We start from the raw sequence: 22,708 nt of genomic DNA, 5'->3' as shown, positions 1-22,708 counted from the left end.
GGGGCGAAGACCGGGCAAAGAGCGGGCCGTTTAAGGCCGTTCAAGGACGGCAGAGGACGGCCCTGGCCCTGAACCCCTGCACCTTCGCTCTAAATCCATCAGCAAGGTAGGCGGCACTGATTACCAACTCTTTTTGAAATATATAGTGGCCGCCTCCTAACTCTATCACTTACCGCCTTATTGAGACCCTATTTTGCATCTGGCCCAGCACCACAGATGTCAGCTATGCGTAATAGAACTAGAAGTTGTACTAAAAAAGCCATGGGGGTAGCACAAGTGACTGGTCCTATAGATCTTTTCATCTCACGAGTGAATGAGACCATCGATAAAAGTATTGTATTGCTGGAAAAAAGAGTCTCGTTAGACCTCATGAATGCTAAGCGATCTTCCTTGGGCTCCCTTGCAAATGCAAAATCACCCTCCCAACAAGCTTTGAATAATTGTTCCCTACCCCTACCCTTGACGACTGCTGGCACAGTCACAGTACCGAATGCTGTTGATTTGTCAGTCACCCAATCTGACTCGGATCCGTCCTTTGTTGATCTTGAGGCTACCCCAGATCTAGAAGCCTGTCAGACATCTGAAGAGACGGAGCCAAGCCTAGATGGGCAAATGGATAAAGTAACACCTCATGTACTTATCGATTCTGGGGGAAGGAATATCATTCCTACAAAGGTAGCGTCCAAGACGAAGTCTAAGGAAAAACCCAAAGCTAAAGCCAGGAACCACAACTTGATATCGCCTACTCCGCACCTGGCACCAGGCATACCCTGCTGGGTTGAAAACATGGTCACCGATCTCAAACAGGACCTTCAGGCCACAATAGCAGCACAAATAAAGCCTCTAGTCTCTAAACTTGACAGACTCACGTCACTAATAAATTTGAAGTGGCCCAATAAGATGAATGGGCCTGGGTCTGTCCAGTTACAAGGGATTAAAGAAACGATTCCTAAGCCTTCACCTTGCGTCGAGCTCCCTAAAGATGTATCTAACAAAGCAAAAATACCATCAGTCACCAAGGATTCAGTCGTACTACACTTGTCCCAAGCAGGGATTAATTCTACTCAACCCCCACTTCTATCTACCCCGAAGGCGGTGGGTCTTAGTTCGACCTTGCAACAATCAGCTGGTGGCAATAAAACTACCAACTTACAAGCAAAAGATCTTGCAGGAAAGCCTACCAACCCTGCAGTTCCTCACTCTGCAAACAAGCCCGAAGGCTCTAAGCAAAAGCAGGCACGTTTTAAGTCAATCAGCCTGCCACCGGAAGTCTCTCCTTTTGTGGTTGTACTGACAGCTGTTCCCCCACTGAAGGAGGGAGTAAAAGAAACCTTTGTAGAGTTAAGGAACAAATGTGCCCAGTGGCTTCAACTACACAAACCTTTACCTAATAATATGAGTGGTGAAATTCTTACTGTGCGTAGAGGGGACTGGGTGGGCAGGAGTAAGAAAACAATACCAGGGGATGTAATCACAGTTAACTTTAGGGATATAGGGGCAGCCAGTTACATATGTAACACACCCAACAGCGGTCCTACTTCCCAAATCAACCCACTCCCCTTGTCTTACTTCCTTCCCATGCCGCCAAGACTAAATCCCCATCGGCTTGCTTTTCCAAATAATAGAGGGCCTGTGTATCCCCCTCAACATATTACTAAACATTGGCAACAGCCATCAAATTTCTCATCTCTATTTCCACACCATGCTAGCCTTCAGTGGCAACAACCTTTCCAGCATCCACCCCCCCTATATCAGTCTGCCCAGCAGTGGCAACAAACCCTTCAGCCCCCTCTATCTGCTAACCATCAATGGCAACAGCCATGGCAGGATTTGCCTTCTTCTTTTGACCCCTCATTTTCACAATTCGCTCATCCAAATAGGTACTGTGTGTTAGATGAGGTAGATTGACTTAATTCTATGGAAGGTCCAGATACAAATCTTGCTATCACCAATAATGAATCTCTAATAGTGTCACCCCTAATATCACTTTCTCACATATTAACTAAGGATAGTGTAGACCCACCAAATTCTAAAATTATTGTCATCCCCGATGGTGATCCAGCACATGGTGAGATAAAAATCCTTAGTTGGAACCTTGCGGGGATTTCTAGGAAATTAGGCCTCCCGGAGTGGAATGCCCTTATTGATGCCCACAAGATTTGCGTATTCCAAGAGACCTGGATCACCGAGCCACTGCACCGTGTCGGGTTTGTTACATTCTTCACACCAGCTGTAAAACCTATTGCAGGGAAGGGGCGGCCATCAGGGGGGCTCATTATCTGGGTGAGCATTTTGCTCAACTGTCGGATAACTATAAAGAAGGCAGGAAACCCAGATATCCTTGGTATCTCTCTTTCGGGACAACGTGGGGGACCACTTGTAGATCTCTAAGATGTCTACGCTAGAGGTTCCAAAAATGGGTGTATTTCACCAACAGTAGCGGAGCTTGAGGCTCAACTAGGGGACCAGAGCGAACCTGGCCATATCATAATAGCAGGAGACTTTAACTGCACATATGAACCACTCCCCTTAGAAGGAATACCTGATTTAGGAGAAGAGGACAGTAGGTGGGGTATTCCCATTCTCTCTATTCCACCTATTAAGCGATGGTCTCGCAGTGCAATACAGCTTAATGCACTTACCTTAGAGTTTGGATTAAGAGCAGCCAATGGCCGTACACGTTCTGACCAGATGGGCGCCCCAACGTTCAACAGAGTTGGTCACTCCACAAGGATAGACTATATTCTGTTGGACCGGGGGCTCTGGAGTTTGATCATTGATATGGTTGTTATTCCTACTATAGAGAGTGATCATAACTCACTTTCCTTAACCCTAATGAATTTTTGGTCCACTGGAGCGCCGCTAGCACCACCGAGCTGTCCACAGGAGATTACTGTCTCCTCTTGTGGAAGACGCCTTAAGTGGAATAAAATCTTGTGTAATCCTGATAAATTGTCCACTATAGAAGAGGTGATTAAAGGCACACAGGATGAAATCAGCTCCATAGATTCATGTATGGCAGCAGACAAGGTAACAACTATCTATGAAGTAGCCATAAAAACTATAGGGGACCTTTTTTGGGTGAAAGGGACTATAGGGAATTCCAAACCTCCAACCAAACCCAAAGGCAGACATGACTGGTACTCTGCATCATGCAGAAAGGCCAAAGCACGTTTAATTGAGGCAGTTAAAGGGAAGTCCCCCCCTATCAATTAAAATAGCTAGAAGAGAACATAAAAAGGTCTTGTGGTTAGCCAAGAGGGAGTGGGAAGATGCCTATTGGCTAACCCTTAAAGAAGCCAGCCTGAAAAAAGACTCTAAATGTTTTTGGGACACTATAAGGGCACGTAACAGACCAGACAGTGATCTGTTAACCTGCAACATCCCAAGCCAGGTGTGGGAGGATCACTTTTTTAAACTTTATTCCTGTCACGACGGCTCTAACGGGAGAGGGCCTGTCATTTTTCCTCTTACCACTAATTATGTATCTTGCCCCAGTGATTTTGACTTCACGCTAAAGGAAGTGGAGTACGCAATAAGCTCTATTATACCACAAAAAGCGGCCGGGCCTGATGGGATTCCCGGGGACCTGCTAAAATCCGATAGCGCCAAATGGGGTAAATTGATTCACTCCCTCCTTGCTGCCATCTGTAGAGGTGCCCCTATTCCCTCATCCTGGAAGGGGGCGGAGGTGGTCCCCATCCACAAGAAAGGTTCGAGGGATGACCCATCTAACTATAGGCCGATCAGCTTGCTAGATACCAGCCAAAAAGTTGTCAGCAAAGTCCTGTTACTCAGAATCCTTAACTGGGTAGAAGAAAATAAAATCCTTTCCGATTTTCAGGCGGGTTTTAGAGCGGGCACTGGAACGATTGAGCAAGCATTCAGGCTCATGATGATATATTGGAAGGTTGTGGTGATAGGCAAGGGCAGTCTTTATCTCGCATTTATCGATTTAAAGACTGCCTTTGACCTCGTACCTAGGGACCTATTATGGAAAGTACTGGCTGATATGGGGCTGCCACATTATCTACTATCTCTACTAGCCAGACTACACCAGGACAGCTTTGCTCAAGTCAGGTGGGGCCCTGGAGGAGAGAAAACGGGCAGTATTCCGGTCGAGAGAGGAGTCCGCCAGGGATGTGTTCTGGCTCCCACCCTTTTCTCTCTTTACATCAATGGGGTGGTTGAGCATCTCCTTAAACATCCATCCGACGAGCCATCCCTGGCTGGCGAGCGTGTACCAACCCTCCTCTTCGCGGACGATACGCTCTTAATCTCCAAAACCCCAATGGGACTCCAGAGACTTTTGGACAACTTCCAATCATTTTGTACCGTCCGAGGCTTGGTCATAAATACAAACAAAACGAAGTACCTTGTCCTCAATCCACCGAAACAACATGTGCGTTCCCCCACCCTAAACGCTGAGCTCCTGGAAAGGGTGAAAGTTTTTGATTACCTTGGGATACGCCTTTCGGACAAAATGGATTGGATGCCACACCTAGACAAAATGCTGTTGAGCCACAAAAGGATTACAGGCGCCATCTTGAGAGAGCAACGTTCCAGTACAACAAGACCTATAGGAACAGCCCTTGAGATTTATACAGCTAAAGGTGTCAGCTCTGCCCTTTATGGAGCGGAACTTTGGGGCTTTTCGTCCATCGACGCTCTGCAAAGATCTGAGAATAAATTTTGCAGAGAAATAATGTCCCTTCCACAAGGCACCCCGACACTTCCTTTATTCATGGACTTTGGCTGTACAAAGATTCGCGAAATTGCGAAATTTCGCCCGTTACTATTATGGGCCCGTATTTGGCGGGTAGAAGAACTAAGTGGATATGCCAGAGGCCTTAAAGAAATTATGTCATCACCAAGCTGGCACAAAATCAAATGGCTAAAAGACATGAAAAGCCTATTAACTAAGGTGGGCCAACTTGATTCATGGCTAAGTAGAACTTCACCCCCAAAGCAAACAATTAAAAAGCTTTATTGGGACTGGATTTGTTCTCAAAGACACTCTAGTACATCCCTAGGCAGGTTAACAGATGACTTTCTGATGTTTAAAGACTGTCCCAGGCGGGAACTATATCTGGATACAATTGGAAAACCCTTTGATAGGGCCTTGTATTTCAGATTTAGAACGGGAACCTTACCACTTAACACCTTTACTAAAAGATGGAAATCTCGTATAGAAATGTCTGATTTATGCCCATCGTGTCTTGCTAAACCGGAGACACTAGCACACTTTTTGTTTGTCTGCGGCGAGTATGCTACTCCAAGGAGGGTCTGGCTTAAAAACCTATGCCGGCAGTTGGGGACTAGGAGTCATGTTGTGGCAATCAGGATACTTATCTCGGATAGTAATGTACCTTATGCTTGTGCCCTAGCCAAATTTCTATCTTGGGCCTGGGCTATTCGAGCCAAAAAGCTAAAACAATCTGTTTAATTCTTTTTTAGAAAAATTTCTTAAACTGGAAATGCTGCTAAAATTGTTTTATCTTTATAAATTAACAAACTAGCTGGTTATGTCTAATTGAACATACATCTTTTTTGAAATTATTCTTTGAAACAGAGATATAGAATCTTTTTAAAAATTGTACTCATCTGTAATTTTTTTATATAATTGATCTGCTTTTATGATAATGACTTTTATCGAAATAAAGCTTTTTGACTTGACTTGACTTGATAACAGGTGGTTCCAGAATTGGAAACATCACCTATCAGGCCAACTTCTCACATTGGTGAGCAGCGGTGCGGATTTGAGCTTGCTGTTGTTTTACCATTGCAATCTTTTATCAAATTGAAAGATCACATCAAGTACCTCTAGGTACATATAAATCAAAAGCTTAGCATATTTAAGTTCTACTGAACTTAGTAGTTGTAGATTAAAGAGATTAGCACACCCTGACTACAACTCACTAGCAAGGTACAGTAGGGAAACACTTAGTGTAGGTAGGTGCATCACTTACACCACACTAGAGTCATGTCTGACACAGGAAAAGCCTCAGGGCCTGCTCCTGTGACAGTTGACCTTACCCAGGCAACTTCCAGCTATGACAAACTAACCCACACAGACTTGGTTGCCTTGTGCATCTCAAGAGGGTTAAAAAGGGGCAGAAGTCCCACCAGTCCTTCCCTGATAGCCATTCTAGAGCAGGATGACTTAGAAAAGGCGAATGCAGTTCCCTTAGAATCAGGAGATGGAGTGAACCCCCCTGTAACTGATACCCCTCCAGAGGAAGAAGAAGAGGAGGAAGAGGAGGAGGAGGAGGACTCAGATGTAGAGGACCCAGAAAAACAGGATCAGAGGGGTAGCCAGGTCCAAGTTGCCAGGCTTAACCAGGCCAACTTAGACCTACTGGGAAATGGAGAGGGCCAGCACCTCCCCAGATCCCACCATGTCATTCTCCCAGGCAACAGAAGAGTGAGATCTCCCTCAGGGGACTCTCATATTTCTAGTGCCTCAAGAGAATCTCAGAGAGGTATGACTGCCTCTCAGAAGATAGAGCATAGGGCCAGAATGAGGGCTGTCAAACTCCAAATAGAGAGGGAGGAGGTAGCCTTGGCTCAAGCTAGACTTGCCTTGGCAAGAGAGCAGAAATTGTGTGGCTTAGATGCCACTGGTGGCAGCAATATTCCTAGAGAAAAAGACAGGAGCTATGATAATAGAAACCTGACAAAAATTGTGGCCCCCTACAAGGAAGGGGATGACATCCACAAATGGATGACTGCTCTTGAGAGAGCCTGCATGGTACAGCAGGTTCCTCAGGATCAGTGGGCTGCAATTTTATGGTACTCCTTTTCTGAGAAAGGGAGGGACAGGCTCCTCACAGTTAGACCTGAGGATGCCAAAAACTACTCTGTCTTGAAGAGTGCTCTTATTGAAGGGTTTGGCCTAACCACTGAGCAATACAGGTTGTTGTTCAGAGACACCCAAAAAGCACAGACTCAAGACTGGACTGATTTCGTAGATTGTGCCACTAAGGCTCTGGAGGGTTGGTTGCAGGGAAGTAAAGTTTCAGACTATACAGGATTGTACAATCTTATCATGAGAGAACAGATCCTTAATAACTGTACAAACCAGCTGTTGCATCAATACCTTATTGACTCTGAGCTGACCTCTCCCCAAGAATTGGGAAAGAAGGCAGACAAATGGGTCAGAACAAGGATTAAGCAGAAACCCCAGAACCAAGGTGGTGACCAGAAGAAAAGAGACCAGAAGGGTGGAAATCAGAAAGATAAAGAAAAAGACCAGAAGTCTTCAGGCCCCCAAACTAATAATAAGGAGGGTGGTTCCCAAAATGGAAACAAGAAGAAGAAGAATAATGGCCCAAAGAAACCTTGGTGTAATACCTGCAAATCAGTTTCACACTGGGGCAGTGAATGCACCAAGTCAAATCCAGTCCCCACCACTGCAGCTCCTAAAGCAACTGCACCCCCTAGTACAGTCAGCAGTGGTGGAACACAACCAAAGGGTGTAGTAGGGTTAACCCTGGGTACTGAAGTAGGATCTGGCCTAGTCAGAATCCCTACTCAGGCAGTTCTCCTATATGATGTGGACTTAACTTTGTCCACTACAGTAAGCCCCAGTAACCTGGGCAAATATAGGCAGACGCCTTTAATTAATGAGAAACTGGCTCAGGCCTACAGGGACACATGTGCCAGTGTCACAATGGTGACACCTGACTTTGTGGACCCTGGACAAATTGTACTAGGTGAAAGTTACCTAGTGACCAATGCAAGCAACTCCACTACTTCCCATAGTGTGGCAGTTGTGAACTTCTCCTGGGGAGGGGTAGATGGCCTAAAGAAAGTTGTTGTGAGTGCAGACCTCCCAGTAGACTGTCTGTTAGGCAATGATCTTGAAAGCTCAGTTTGGTCAGAAGTGGAGTACAGGACTCATGCAGAAATGCTAGGGATTTCAGCTCATGTCCTTGCAGTGACAAGGTCTCAGGCTAAGAAGTGCCTTCCTGAACCAGTGGTGGATCTTGGAACAATAGACCAACCACAACCCAAGAGAAGGAGCAAGAGAGGAAAGGCTGAGCCTTCCACCTTGCCCCAGGTTGAGGATCAAGTTTCAGAGGAAACTGATTCTGCAGTCCAAGAGGAGACTGTCTCTGAGGAACTTGAACCTGACCAGGTTGAGTTTCTGGGGACAGGGGGACCCTCAAGGGCAGACCTGAGGCAGGCTCAATTAGATTGCCCTTCCCTTGAACCCCTCAGACAGCAGGCTGCTGCTGAGGCTGCTGGGGATGCCCAAGGTACCCATACTGTGTATTGGGATGATGGACTCCTTTACTCAGAGGCTAGAGACCCCAAGCCTGGTAGAGCCAGGAGGTTGGTTATACCTCTGAAGTTTAGGGGCTTCCTCCTTACCTTGGCCCATGATATTCCCCTTGCAGGACACTTAGGCCAGAACAAGACGTGGGACAGGCTTGTTTCACACTTTCACTGGCCTCATATGTCAGAAAATGTCAAGGAGTTTTGTCGCTCCTGTGTCACTTGCCAAGCCAGTGGTAAGTCAGGTGGCACAACAAAGGCCCCCCTCATACCACTACCTGTGGTGGGGGTACCCTTTGAAAGAGTTGGAATAGATATTGTGGGTCCCATGGATCCTCAAACAGCATCTGGAAACAGATTTATACTGGTGGTAGTGGATCATGCCACCAGGTATCCAGAGGCTATTCCCCTGAGGACCACCACAGCACCTGTGGTGGCAAAAGCTCTCATTGCAGTTTTCTCAAGAGTGGGCTTTCCAAAGGAGGTACTGTCAGACAGAGGTACAAACTTCATGTCTAGCTATTTGAAAGCAATGTGGAAGGAGTGTGGAGTAAACTACAAGTTTACCACACCCTATCACCCACAGTGCAATGGGCTTGTGGAAAGATTCAACAAGACCCTGAAGGGAATGATAAAGGGATTACCAGAGAAGCTTAGGCGGAAATGGGACATTATTTTACCCTGCTTGTTCTTTGCTTACAGAGAGGTCCCACAGAAGGGGGTTGGCTACAGCCCTTTTGAACTTTTGTTTGGCCACCCTGTGAGGGGTCCATTGTGTTTGGTGAAGGAAGGATGGGAGTTACCTCTCAAAAAGCCTAAACTAGACATAGTGGACTATGTACTTGGTCTCCGCTCCAGGATGGCTGAATACATGGAGAGAGCATCCAAAAACCTGGAGGCCAGCCAAGAATTACAAAAAGCTTGGCATGACCAAAAGGCTGTACTGGTAGAGTTCCAACCAGGACAGAAGGTGTGGGTACTGGAGCCAGTGGCCCCAGCAGCACTCCAGGACAAATGGAGTGGACCCTATCCTATCATTGAGAAAAAGGGAGAAGTCACCTACTTGGTTGACTTTGGAACCCCTAGGAGCCCTCAAAGGGTGATCCATGTGAACCGTTTGAAAGCATTTGTGGACAGGGAGGACATGAGCTTGCTCATGGCCACAGATGGGGATCAGGAGGAAGAGAGTGACCCTCTCCCAGACCTGCTTTCTCAGAACCCTGATGATGGTTCAGTTGATGGAGTAGCCTTGGCGGGCAGCCTCACTGACCAGCAACAGATGGACTGCAGACAAGTTTTGCAAGCCCACAGGCATTTGTTTTCACTCACACCCAGCCAGACTAACTGGTGCACCCATGAGGTGGACACTGGTGACAGTCTGCCTGTGAAGAATAAGATCTACAGGCAACCTGACCATGTCAGGGATTGCATCAAGGCTGAGGTGCAAAAGATGTTGGAGCTTGGAGTGATTGAGCCATCAGAGAGCCCGTGGGCCAGCCCAGTAGTCCTGGTGCCAAAACCTCATACCCAAGATGGAAAGAGAGAAATGAGATTTTGCGTGGACTACAGGGGTCTCAATGCTGTCACTAGGACAGATGCTCACCCCATTCCAAGAGCAGATGAGCTCATTGACAGATTGGCTTCGGCCAAGTTTCTGAGCACATTTGATTTGACAGCTGGCTACTGGCAAATCAGACTAGCTGAGGAGTCAAAAGCCAAAACAGCATTCTCTACCCCTAGTGGACATTATCAGTTTGTGGTAATGCCCTTTGGTTTGAAGAATGCACCTGCCACTTTCCAAAGGTTGGTGAACCAAGTCCTTGCTGGGTTGGATGACTTTTGTGCAGCGTATCTAGATGATATTGCTGTCTTTAGCTCCACCTGGGAGGATCACCTGATCCACCTGAAGAAGGTTTTGGAGGCCCTGCAAAAGGCAGGCCTGACTATCAAGGCCACCAAGTGCCAGATAGGGCAGAGTAAGGTTGTATACTTGGGCCACCTAGTAGGTGGAGGTCAGGTTCAGCCACTGGAGAGCAAAATCCAGACCATACAGGACTGGGCTCCTCCAGTTACCCAGACACAAGTCAGAGCCTTCTTGGGCCTGACTGGGTATTACAGAAAATTTGTGAAAAACTATGGGTCTATAGTGACACCATTAAATGACTTGACATCCAAGAAGATGCCAAAAAAGGTTCAGTGGACAGTTAGCTGTCAAAAGGCATTTGATGACCTGAAGAAGGCCATGTGCTCTGCACCTATCCTAAAGAGTCCTGACTACTCCAAACAGTTCATTGTACAGACAGATGCTTCTGAGTTGGGGGTGGGAGCTGTGCTTTCACAACTTAATCAAGATGGTCAAGACCAGCCCATTGCTTTTATTAGCAGAAGGCTGACCCCCAGAGAGAAACGTTGGTCAGCTATTGAGAGGGAGGCCTTTGCTGTGGTTTGGGCCCTGAAGAAGTTGAGGTCCTACTTGTTTGGAACTCACTTCCTTGTTCAGACAGACCATAAGCCCCTCTTGTGGCTAAATCGGATGAAGGGTGAAAACCCCAAACTGCTCAGGTGGTCCATTTCCCTACAGGGGATGGACTTTACAGTGGAGCACCGCCCAGGGACTGACCATGGTAATGCAGATGGTCTCTCCAGGTACTTCCACTGAGAACATGAAGACTTATCTGGTCAAGGTTAGTTTAATGTCCCTGCGTTTGGGGGGGGGGGGGTTGTGTAGGAGAGTAGGGTCTGCTATCCTATGGTCACCCCAAATTTTTGCTTTTTGCTTCACTGGTTTTCGACTACTGAGGCTGTGGGCCTGCTGATCAGACCCCCAGCCTGCTGTTCTCTCACTAAATTAATGATACATGTGCTATAGGCACATACCACAATTGGAAATGGACTCCTTGTCAGCCCCTGTATAATGCACTATAGGTGCCCAGGGCATAGGGGCCACCAAGGCCTACCAGGGGCTGCAGCATATCTTTTGCCACCCCTGGCTGGTTCTTAAATTGACACAACTGGCTGATCACTCAGCTGGGGTAAGGTGGTGTAAGCACCCCTTACTTAGATATAGTATACCTATATCTAAACCTATATCTGGACACATATAAACCTGTGAGCCTCTCCTATGGAGGGCCTCATCAATCCTGGAGGCTGAGTGCGTGGTTTAATGTGAGATGGAGCTCTAGCATGAGCTGAGCCTGTCTGCAGCTGTCGGGAACAACTCCTTAAGCTGTTTCAGGATAATGCCATACCATATACTCTTAAGTGCCTTATAATCCTCGCGGTTATATAGCAACTCTGGTTTGGCTTTATCAAAACATGTCGTGTAAGGTGTCATACGATTTGGAATACTATCCCCTCGCCAGTTCTGGCGACGGGGATAGCATTCCACCCCTCTAGAGGGGTAAGACATGTTACTTTACTTAAATGCGGTTAATTTCTAAAAGGACCTTAGATCCACAAAATGGATGCCTCTGCCACAGACAAGAGTCTGACCCCCTGAAGCTGACCGAAACTCAGCCAAAGGGGCCTGGACAAAGGGTTTCCTGTCGCAGGGAGGTGTTACACCCCCCCAGACAGGAGATAGTGGATTGTAGCAGGGAGGTTTGAAAGAAACCAGACATTGCTTGGGGCGCACAAGGCCAGGGCGCCTCGTGCCAGGGCGGCCTGGATCAAAGGAAGGGGGTGTATCCACCCACTTCCTGGGTCCCACCCATAGGAGGGGACCTAGCAGGTAATCCAGCCCCCAAAATTAGTATAAGACTGGGAGCAGTGCCAATGCACTTCAGATTATCCTGAAGAAACACAAGAAACGAAATTCTGGACCCTTCGACATCCTACTCGACGTAGAATCCAGAAGAATCTCCCTTGTGGTCAAGGAGTGACCACCCTGTGCAAACAGGCACCATCCAGCCATTGACGTCTGCTTTGTCGCAGTTCCCGCCGGAACTCGAGCGACAGAGATCGACGAGATCAAGCTTGCCTGCCCTCCAACAGGCCGATCCACAGTCCCTGCAGAGCTGGGACCCGTGGAGGCGATCGGAAGCGTGGGGCACGCCATCTTGGAAAGACCACGAGACGCTGACCGTGCAGCCCACGAGTGACCCTCGAAGCTGTACACCGGGGTTTGAGAAGCCCCAACCCTGAGCCACTCTTGCACCGAAGCTCACCCCTCTACACTCACTGAGTGCTGCGTGGGGCACGTCTGCTACTTTTGGCCCAACGCGTTGGCCCGGTCACTTGCCAGCCGGCTAGTGGCCCCTGTGCCGACGAACTTTGAAAATCGACTTGCGATTCTGGTTGCTCCAGATTTGCACCAGCTCCCCTGAAAAGGAGCCCCCACTCTGACCCTCCTGGTTCGAGTGAGAAGCAATCTCCCGGTTCTGCGTGGATTGCTCTTGCCAAGTGTTGTTTGCTCCAAACTTGAAGCCGACTGCGCCGACGGTGAGAGCCCTCGTGGGACAGATCGTGACCCGCTCCTGGACGTCGCAGATGCCCCAGAGCCCACGTGACAGCGGAGAGAAGCTCCTCGACGACCACCTGATTGCGCCCGACATTGCCTGGTTCCGTCCTGGTTCCACCCTGGTCACTGCTGAGTGACCCAGACTCTGTCCCCTCTGCTTTCAGGTACTCTTCGACTTGAGTCCACCCTTGGACTCCACCGGACACTTCTCTTTCACCTTGCCTGCAGCCCTTTCAGCTCCAAGCACCAAGAGCCTGCGTGACGAAACCCGACTCAACTTCGACCCTGTGCACCCGCTTCCTGTGGGTGAGGTAACTTTGCTCCGCAGGTGTTCCCACACTGGTACACATCTCTAGGGTCTGTGTCTTAAGTTTTGTTCCTCTAGGTTCAGCGGAAGTGTCCTTAAACTTTAACTTTACAACTTTTACGCACCATTGGTTAACATTGGTGCGTGAGTGCGCTTTCCGCACTGCACCCGAATCCCGTGGGCCTTTCCCGACTTCAGCATTGCTTGTCCCGACTGCTCCCAGCGATTCCCTAGGCCCTAGGCCTAACCACTGTTCGATTGGTATCTCTTATACCACTTGTTTAGTATATGGTCTGAGTGGCCCCTCGCCCTCATCCATATTTGTGCAACTTTGTATGTTATACTGTGCTTTTGATTTAACGCTTGTGCCCCTTTATTCATAAAGAATACTGGGGATTGTTTTTAGTAATAAATACATATATTTTTATAATATATACTTGTGTGGTGTCCTTTCATTTGATATTACAGGATTGTATGTGGTAAAACAGCTCGCTTAACACGACCTCTTAAGTTAAGCCTTTAGGCTGCTTAGTCCATGCTACCCCTAGGATAGCTTGTCTAATAAGGTTGACTTACAACCAGACACCATAAGGAATTGTTTGGTCTGATAACAGGTGGTTCCAGAATTGGAAACATCACCTATCAGGCCAACTTCTCACATCATGGATGCTGCGTGTTTGTAATGCTGTAAATAACAGGTGTTGCCTTTACACCCCAGTGGCATGCTATCACCTCAGCCTGTGGACCACCAGATATGTGGAGCCGGTGACCTCCAAGTAGCACACAGATGTCTGCAGAGGGTTTAACCCCTACCTCGACCACCCTCCGCATTTCATCATCCCACATTAGGCGAAACCTGTTAAATTCACCTGCAGCCACATACATGCCCCTTTCTATGCAATAGGGGCAGCTGCCTGAGGCGCCACCAAACCAACACTAGATTTCTCCTGCAACCAGAAAATCGTGCACCTGACATATCTGCCAACATTTGAGAAGAGGAACGTTTTGTAGAACATACGGGGGACTTTATTTATTCCACTGACTTCCATTGTAGTGAAGGCAATTTCAGGTGTGAAGCAACAAAAAGGCTCTTATTTCCTGCTGTAAGAATCGGGAGTCTCCCGCCTAACTCGGGCGCGTTATCACATATAAGATATTTGAGGAGAGAGAGTGGTGTCCAAACGTCACTACACCTGTGGCGGCAAGAAGTCCCATCCTGGGACCTGTCATCACCTAGGAATCTGTACTATCGAAGGCACGGCGGCCTCTGGGCTTGGGAGGGGTCCTGTCTGATGTGGAGAGCCGCTCACTTTCCCCTTCAAAAACAGACTTCATCATCGCCACGAGATGTAGAAATAAAATACTGCACACGCGGACCTTTTCTGGACAAACTCGATGTGTAAGCGGTGTTAGACCAACAGCATGTGGGGATCAGACGATTTTACGGAATCCTGTGAGGACCATAAATGTAAAGAGCAATACAGAAAAGAGCCCTCCAGCTCCCCCCCCCCCCCCCGCCCCCACACCCCCACACCCCAAAGTACTAGTCATCCTGGTTTTCAGTTGTTGAAACAAGAGAGCAGCATCGTAGGTGCCACCTTCAGCCATCTCTTTATGGCTCTGAGTTACTTGCTTTACACTCTCACTGCAGTTCACCTCTGCTGAGCTTGGCCATTGTTCACTTAATCAGGGCCTTAAGTGGGATGAAAAAACTGGGGGATCTCTCAAGGGGGCGTGGCCTATGTAATTAAGTGCGTGGCTTAAAAACACGTAAGCAAAAAGTTTGTGCATAACATAGTGTGCCGCCCGACTGGTATTTTGCTGTTTCTGTCTTTGCATCCAGATATATGATACAACAAGCAACCTCATACCTACAAGTCAGGGCTATTGGCTTTGTCAGTGGTTATTAGTTGCATAAGATAAATAAGCAGCAACTATGGATTGTATATAATATTGAAAAAGCTTCCACATAAAGTCCTGGTGACACCACGACAATGTTGCTGCTCCTGAGTTCCGAAAAGAGAAGAGAAATCCAGAGAGAAAATGACTCTTTAAAGGATTTCCCTTCCCCTACAACACTCGAAAAAAAAACGGACCTCCTGTGCCAGGGCACAAAACAGAGCCCGACAGAGACCCGTTTCGAGGCCTTCTAAAAAAAACTGCTGGTGCTCAAACCCGGCCCACTTAAAGCCCTGCACTTAATGATGACAACCCCTGCTTGCAAGGCTATGCTACGACTTGCAGTCTTCATGTGACAACCATGTTACACAGTTATTATTTCCCAACAATGCTTTTATTTGACAATACCTCAAGATCTTGGAGGAAATTAAAATTACTGTGATTCTTGTCCTGATTTTTGGGCAAGCAGTGACGTAATTGCACAGGAAGAGGTCCTCACAAAGTTCAATTGTTAATTATAAAAACATAGAGAAAGTTTAGTCCTCAAGGTTGACAACCAAACGTCATTTTCGTGATATAAAAGTATAGTTTGTGGCAGGCGGTTTTTTCTGCACAGTTTTCCACAGCACCCCCTGCAAGCTGTCCACGTCTCTCCCACCCTTTCACCATGTTCTTCGGCCCTTCATCCCACCCAATCCAGTCCTGCCAAGTATCACGCATCTGGTGTGACACTAACGCATATCAGTGTGGTGCTCCGCATCACCGCACTGAAATGCGTTGTCACGCATAATGCGGTAGTCACAGCTGTCACAGAACGCACATTACAAACAGTAGTAGTAGCTGCACTCCCAGTGCCTGCGCTGGCTGCTCCCACAGTCCTCGGGCAGTTCCAGCAGCTGAGCAGGCTATCTTAGCCTCACCGCGGCAGTCAGTCAGTGCAGCTACAAATGTATCTATTTGATTTCCGCTGGCGCCACCGGGCTGAGCAACAGTCTCAGACTGGCCGTAGCGCCGCAAGGATGTGACATCACACGTCGTGCGAAGTTCTGTTTGATGAGGCCTCTGCTGCTAACTTGCTCGTCGTCATCTTGCACAGCCTGACTGTTTTGCGGGCCTGGCCGCGCTGGCTCACACCACACAGTGCTGTTCGCACCTCTGCCCTGCCCTCCTGCAGTCAGGCCCCCACGCTGGGACTACAGGACAGGAACTAATAATGGCAATCATGCCACCCGCCGACAATTGTATTTCAGAGCAAGCGGGGCCGACGTCCGACGAACTCGAGGGCACTGGGTGAGGGACAGGGCCCTCCTGCAATGCATGCAGTCAGAATACCGAGGTCCGGTCACGGTGAGAGGGCTGGTCCTCACCAGTATAGAGAGTCACGCCGGGCCAGTCCAGTAAGCATGAAGACAGAGGAAGAACAGAAGTTAGAGGATTCCGAATTATCTGTTGGCAGGTTGCCGCTGATGAGCTTGCGCATCCCACACGGCCCGCGTAGTGATCTACACCGAACCAACAACCTAGACGGACCCATCGCCAATTCGCGGCTGACAGACTCAATGAACAATGCGCCATCGGACTCTCACTACGGCGGCCTGGTAGTTAATTTGAGGCCTCAGAGGGAGAACCATGAACCCTGACTGCAGCAGAGCCGGCCCCGCCACCCGAGCACGCATGGTGTGGGTGGCCGGCTGGCACAGAGAGAAGCAAACCAGGTATCCGGCACGTATAAGGAAATCAGGAGCTGTTCTTGCTGGCCGCAGGCGGGCCATCTCTGCAACTAAATTCAAGTAAGTGTGAGCCTGGCTCTGAAGTCACGGGCATAAATTAAAATCGGGAATAAAGTTAAAAATGTGCTTTGGCTTGCCTGGCTTCCTTCAAATTCCACGCACACACATTACGACCCCCGTCATCCCTACTACCTCCCAGCCACACACAGACTTCACTTCAGACTAACACACACACACACCGGCAGATTGCAAGGAAAGTCAAAGGTCATTGAAATAATTATTCAGCGTGGGCAAAAGATAACGTCCACAGCTGAATTCAGAAAAAAATGCACAACAGATAGAGCTCGGCCGAGACAGGCGTGTTTCAATATCTTTATGAATGGTTACACACCGGTTTTGGAGTAATGTATTGCCTGCATAGATAGAACGCACTCTACGTCTTAGTAATGCAGAGCACCTGATGCGCTATGTTTGTTGCATAAATATCCTAAGTATCTCTGAAAGCCTTCACTTTTGCGCCCTTTGTTTTTGCGCCTTGATGTGGTATGTGTCGCTGAACACGTGACAAACTAGAAGGAAATGTGTTGTGTGAACACTGCACTGAACGGTGTCTTGCATGCCGAGCGTGGAGTGTGCAAAAGAGTGAGAGCTCAAGTCGAAGCCCTTACCAAAATGCCATAGGTCTCTGCAGGTAAACACTGCCTTGAATTACAGCAGTGCATTTGAATTGAGCCTTTGTGTGCTTGACATGAGCACAAGTTACATTACACAAGGTCAAATTAACTTTTTAAGTATTTTACCCATATTTCGGTCTCTAGTTTCTTTAAGTTTCAGTTTCTGTCTTTCTGCTCTGTGTTTATAATTGTAAGTGCCAATTCACCTTTATGCCCCATTTCGGTGTCTCTACATTTTAGTGTGGGTTCCCGGTGCCTTTCTACCGTTTGTCTGCATTGAGTTGTAGTAGAGATTCTCCATGCACAAATGGTTGTAATTTGTGATATATATATGTTTCTCTTGTCTTCATTGCCTCATTTTGCTCTCTAGAAAGTGTCACTCATGCTCATTGAAATGTCACTCACAATGGCACTTAAAATATTAAAATGTCACACATGGCAATCTGAAACCTTGGCAGCTATGCCAATCCCCAGGGCTCCTGCAGCCCTCCCCACCCCCTCCTCACCTCACAGGATGCAGAAACAGCACCTCTCTTCTCTGGTACAACTCCCAGGAGAAAGAGGGCCCTGTGACCGACGCCTGGGCTTCAATAACCCACCGTATCTCCCAGCCCAATTCCTAAAATGAAATGTATGACTTAGCAGACCCCCACACTGGGGTCTGCTGGTCCAGCTCCATCCCTGCCTCCATTCCCTATCACTATCCCCCTCCCCTAGGGAAGGGGGGCTGAACCAAGTGGCATCTTAAAGCATAGTGCGGCCAGGTGCAGCCCGCGCTGCTGAAGAGGCCTCTTTCCTCCTCCTCAGCAGCGGCGCTGCCTTTGTATCTCTGCCCTCCTGGCTTCCAAGTGCCCTGTGGGAGTAGTGGGCCTGTTCACGCATGCGCAATGAGAGGGTACACAACCAGATGGGGGAGCGCGAATATACAGGCAGAACCTGCATGTATCGGCACCCCTCTGACGTAGGGGGTGTACAAAACGACGGGGGTGGAAATATAGTTAGAACACCAGCCGTGGGAGCGCACGGGTCATCGATTGACCCCGGAAGAATGCCATGTTATTTTTCTGGTGCTTAGCTTCGCTGCGGTGTGACAACAGAGGTACTTCCGGGGCGGCGGGGGCAGCGACAGCACAAGCAGTGATGCTCGCGCTCCCCCGGGTGCAGAAGAGGAGTACGACAATCGCGGCACGTGCGGGGTGTCCGAGGGGCAGAACCCCCCCCCCCCCGCCCTGCATGCACCCTCGGTGAGGAAGCGCTGTGTGTGTACGGGGGCTCCAAACCTGGCCCCATGCACCCCCCTAACCCCCGCAGTGCAGCTGGTCCTTGCTCCCTACACCCACTCTATCCTCTTCCTCCTTGCCCCCCCCCCCCTCCTATCTCACGCCCCTGCACAGGTAGCGCCTCTCCCGCAATCCAGTGTAGTCCGGACACTGTCTCCCTGACCGTACAGGCAGCCCCCCCCCCCCCGCCTCGGGTATCCTTTGCCCCCGCACGGCCTGCAGGGAGCCCCCCCCCAGCCCCCCGCACTGTGCCAGGGGGCTCAGCGTGGAGCCCGCCGTCTATAGAGCTCCTCCACCCTGTGCTCCCCCCTCCAGCCTGAAGGAAGCCCCCCTCCCACCAGACCCCGCTGCACCTGCAGTCCAAGTGTCTGCAGACCCCCCTCTGTGTCCTGTGCACCAGCCCCCCCCCCCCCGCAGGAGCCCCCACCCCCCCGCACTGTGCCAGGGGCTCACCGTGGAGCCAGCCGTCTATAGAGCTCCCCCACCCTGTGCCCCCCCCCTCCAGCCTGAAGGAAGCCCCCTCCCACCAGACCCCGCTGCACCTGCAGTCCAAGTGTCTGCAGACCCCCCTCTGTGTCCTGTGCACCCGCCCGCCCCCCACGGGAAGCCCCCCTCCCACCAGACCCCACTGCACCTGCAGTCCAAGTGTCTGCAGGCCCCCCCTCTGTGTCCTGTGCACCAGCCCCCCCCCCCACGGGATGCCCCCCTCCCACCAGATCCCACTGCACCTGCAGTCCAAGTGTCTGCAGACCCCCCCCTCTGTGTCCTGTGCACCCGCCCCCCCACGGGAAGCCCCCCTCCCACCAGACCCCACTGCACCTGCAGTCCAAGTGTCTGCAGACCCCCCTCTGTGTCCTGTGCACCCGCCCCTCCCCCCACGGGAAGCCCCCCTCCCACCAGACCCCACTGCACCTGCAGTCCAAGTGTCTGCAGACCCCCCCCTCTGTGTCCTGTGCACCCGCCCCCCCACGGGAAGCCCCCCTCCCACCAGACCCCACTGCACCTGCAGTCCAAGTGTCTGCAGACCCCCCCCTCTGTGTCCAGTCCTGTGCACCCGCCCCCCCACGGGAAGCCCCCCTCCCACCAGACCCCACTGCACCTGCAGTCCAAGTGTCTGCAGACCCCCCCTCTGTGTCCTGTGCACCCGCCCCCCCACGGGAGCCCCCCTCCCACCAGACCCCACTGCACCTGCAGTCCAAGTGTCTGCAGACCCCCCCTCTGTGTCCTGTGCACCCGCCCCCCCACGGGAAGCCCCCCTCCCACCAGACCCCACTGCACCTGCAGTCCAAGTGTCTGCAGACCCCCCTCTGTGTCCTTTGCACCAGCCCCCTCCCCCCCCCCCGCAGGAGCCCCCACCACATCTAACCCCCGAGGCACCTGAGCATGCAGACAGACCCATGCTGCAATGTGTGCAGCTGCCCCTCGCCTGATAATGTGCACATAGGGGAGGGAGTGGTATGTGTATCTCATTCCTGTTGCTTACATCAATACAACTGATTTTTGAAGCCCCCCAAAAAGCTTTCTTTCTCTGTTTCCTGCCTGAACTGCCTCAGCTTCAATAGCAGTTAATGGGGGGAATACATTAACTTCTTTTTAAATCTCCCTCTTTCCTCTTCTATAATGCCGGCCTGTATCCTTAAAGGATCGACTTGCTAACCGCGTTTAACCTCTGCAGCATCCATTGCACATACACGAGTCTGCAGCCAGGGAACAGTGCTCATGCCTGTAGCCCTGACCTTTCACTACCGATTTCAACCTGTTCTCCATCACATACGCCTGGACCACACAGAGTTGATAATGGAAATGCTTGACTCAGTCTCAAGCAGTGTTAATTCTTCTGGTGGATTCAATTTAATCATTTAAGTTGTTGTTTATAACTCTGGTAGAAAACCTAATGTTTATTTCTGTTTCTAAACGTCATATCTCATCACTATGACGTTGCAACAGTTGATACAAAACCTATTACGTGCTGTTGCTACGCCATGAGGCCTTCCAGGCCCGGCTGCGAGAGCTGTCTTCGAGTCGTCGGTCCATGCAGGGCAGCTTATCTGCTGTGGCAGAAAGCACAGCTGCCAGAGCAGAAGGAAGGCAGGGAAGGGGGTGGGGCCTGTTTAAGCATGGCAGGCAAGGTACTTATTTTTTACTTTTGAGACAGGGAGGAGAGACCATGTTATGTATGCCCCCCCTAAACCCCCCCAATTTTTCTCTGCCCCTGCAAAGCCAGTTAAAGCAGGGCAGATGGATTTGGGCAGCAATACATAACATACATTATAGATGGGTAAAAAGTCAGTTACAAGCATTTTTTCCATATCGGGATTCTGAGTCACAACACAAACAAATCAAGCTTTGCTCTTGTTTTCTATTTGAAATCACTCTGAACCTCTCAGTGAAAAACATCCCTATAGTTCACTATTATCGATCTATAATTCCATATATCTATAATTACAGAAGGCGACTAGTCATATATAAATAATTTTGGTCAGACCTCAATCTGTCACCTTGCTGTGTAGATTGGAAGGAATGTATCTGTCTGTGAAACTGGGCACATGTATGCACCTCACACGCCCTCTTAAGACCTAAGGTGTCCCGATTATCTGCTCCTTTCATACCTTGTAGTGAAGGGACCAGTGTGTGTGTGCACCTGATCTTCGATTACAGACCCATGGTACTGCAAGCTTCAGTGTGCCTTTTGAACTTTCTTTAGCTTTCAGAAAGGAGTCTGTGCGTCTGTGCAAATGGCGGCCATTGCATACTGCCCCAAACCCTTCATAGCACCTGCTGCATCCCCTTCTCCTGCAAGCAGGAAGCATGACATCTACCAGTGTAGCAGTCCCATATTAGCAAGGCTTCTAGCTGAAGATGTGCTCATCTCCATGTCCCAGATAGGAGAGCTGTTTTTTAATGTGATTAAAACAACTTGTATTAGTACTGGCTGCACACTAAGCACATCCTACATTTCTTTCCTGGATGCAGGCAGTGTGTCCTTCGTACCCAAAACCGCACCATCGATAGTTCACCGAACAGCAGAGGCTGCATCCTTTAATCTTACAGCTCGGAATTGGGGTGATATGACCTAACTCTCACCACGCCCTGCTGCATCTGGAGCATGTGCCCACTCTTCAGGATACAGGAGTCTGGAAATGTCTGCACCGGTTATTGCTCAGGTAGGAGATGGGTCGCACCGTTTGTATTTTTAGAGATAGACTGTACAGTCCTGGAAGACATTGCTGCCAGTAGGCAGCTGGAGCCAAAGCCTAAGTGACCCATGTGTTGTGACTGTCCTGGGACAGAGGTGTATTGTAATTATGCATGACTGGCTATTTAAGTCCACCCTGTTGTCATGACCTGCTCCTCAGCCAGTCTGAGTGCTGCGTTGGAATGTTTGGGTGTCGGATGGGTGCGAAGCTGTTCCTGGTGGGGCTTCTCCTTGAGGCTTACTACTGGAACTTACCTGCATCTAAGACATATAAACCGTCATATATACAATATACACCTCCGCTACTGGACTTCCGCCTATTACACCTGTGTATTATTATTTTTTGTATAAGTAGTACATTTCATTTACTTTCTGTTCATCACTCACTGCATTTTTTTAAACTTAGGAATTTGATTCAATCAGCTTTAGACAAATGATTGTGAGATCCCATAAAAAAAAACATATTGAATATATATCCAAGAAGTGAAACAATCGTCATTCCTTTATAGGTCTGGCTAGAGGAAGCTTTAAGATGTTGCCAGAGTTCCTGTAATTAACACAAAAATACATAGCGAGGAACCGCCTTCTGAAGTGTCAGGTTTCAGGTTCAGGTTTTAGTGTCTTTATTTCGATAATAAAATCATAAAAGACAAAATGAAAACATTTACAAGACAAAACAACCACTGTATAAAAGATTATATGAAAAACCAATAGACATATTATTAAATTTACACTAAGATCACAGTTAAAACTAATTATTAAACTTTGTCGGTTTTACAAGACATAAATAAACCTGAAACTAAAAAAGCAAAATTTTAGCACATTTTAAAAAAGACAAGATCTTACAAAATATAATTAAGATGAAGATAGGTTCCTTCTAGCC

At 49.0% G+C, this 22,708-nt stretch overlaps 1 protein-coding gene across 5 annotated transcripts in view; it reads left to right on the top strand.

Annotated features, from left to right (window-relative positions):
• LOC144827674 (uncharacterized) overlaps positions 1 to 22,708 on the top strand; it is a 171,917-nt gene that overhangs the window by 62,009 nt on the left and 87,200 nt on the right. For 2 of the 5 annotated variants that reach the window (XM_078685920.1, XM_078685967.1), the window contains exon 3: positions 21,603 to 21,793. The exons of 2 other annotated variants lie outside the window; for them this stretch is intronic. In XM_078685920.1, coding sequence (XP_078542046.1) covers positions 21,770 to 21,793 — 24 coding nt within the window. In that variant the 5' untranslated portion in view covers positions 21,603 to 21,769. Of the gene's footprint in view, positions 1 to 18,371; positions 18,594 to 21,602; positions 21,794 to 22,708 lie in introns of those variants that run through there. One more of the 5 variants, XM_078686010.1, reaches the window with a different exon arrangement.

The sequence above is a fragment of the Lissotriton helveticus genome, chromosome 1_1 (assembly GCF_964261635.1).
Source record: "Lissotriton helveticus chromosome 1_1, aLisHel1.1, whole genome shotgun sequence".
NCBI classification, from domain to species: Eukaryota; Metazoa; Chordata; class Amphibia; order Caudata; family Salamandridae; genus Lissotriton; species Lissotriton helveticus.
The sequence above is the reverse complement of the archived record's forward strand: the minus strand, read 5'-3'. Positions and strand labels throughout refer to the sequence as shown.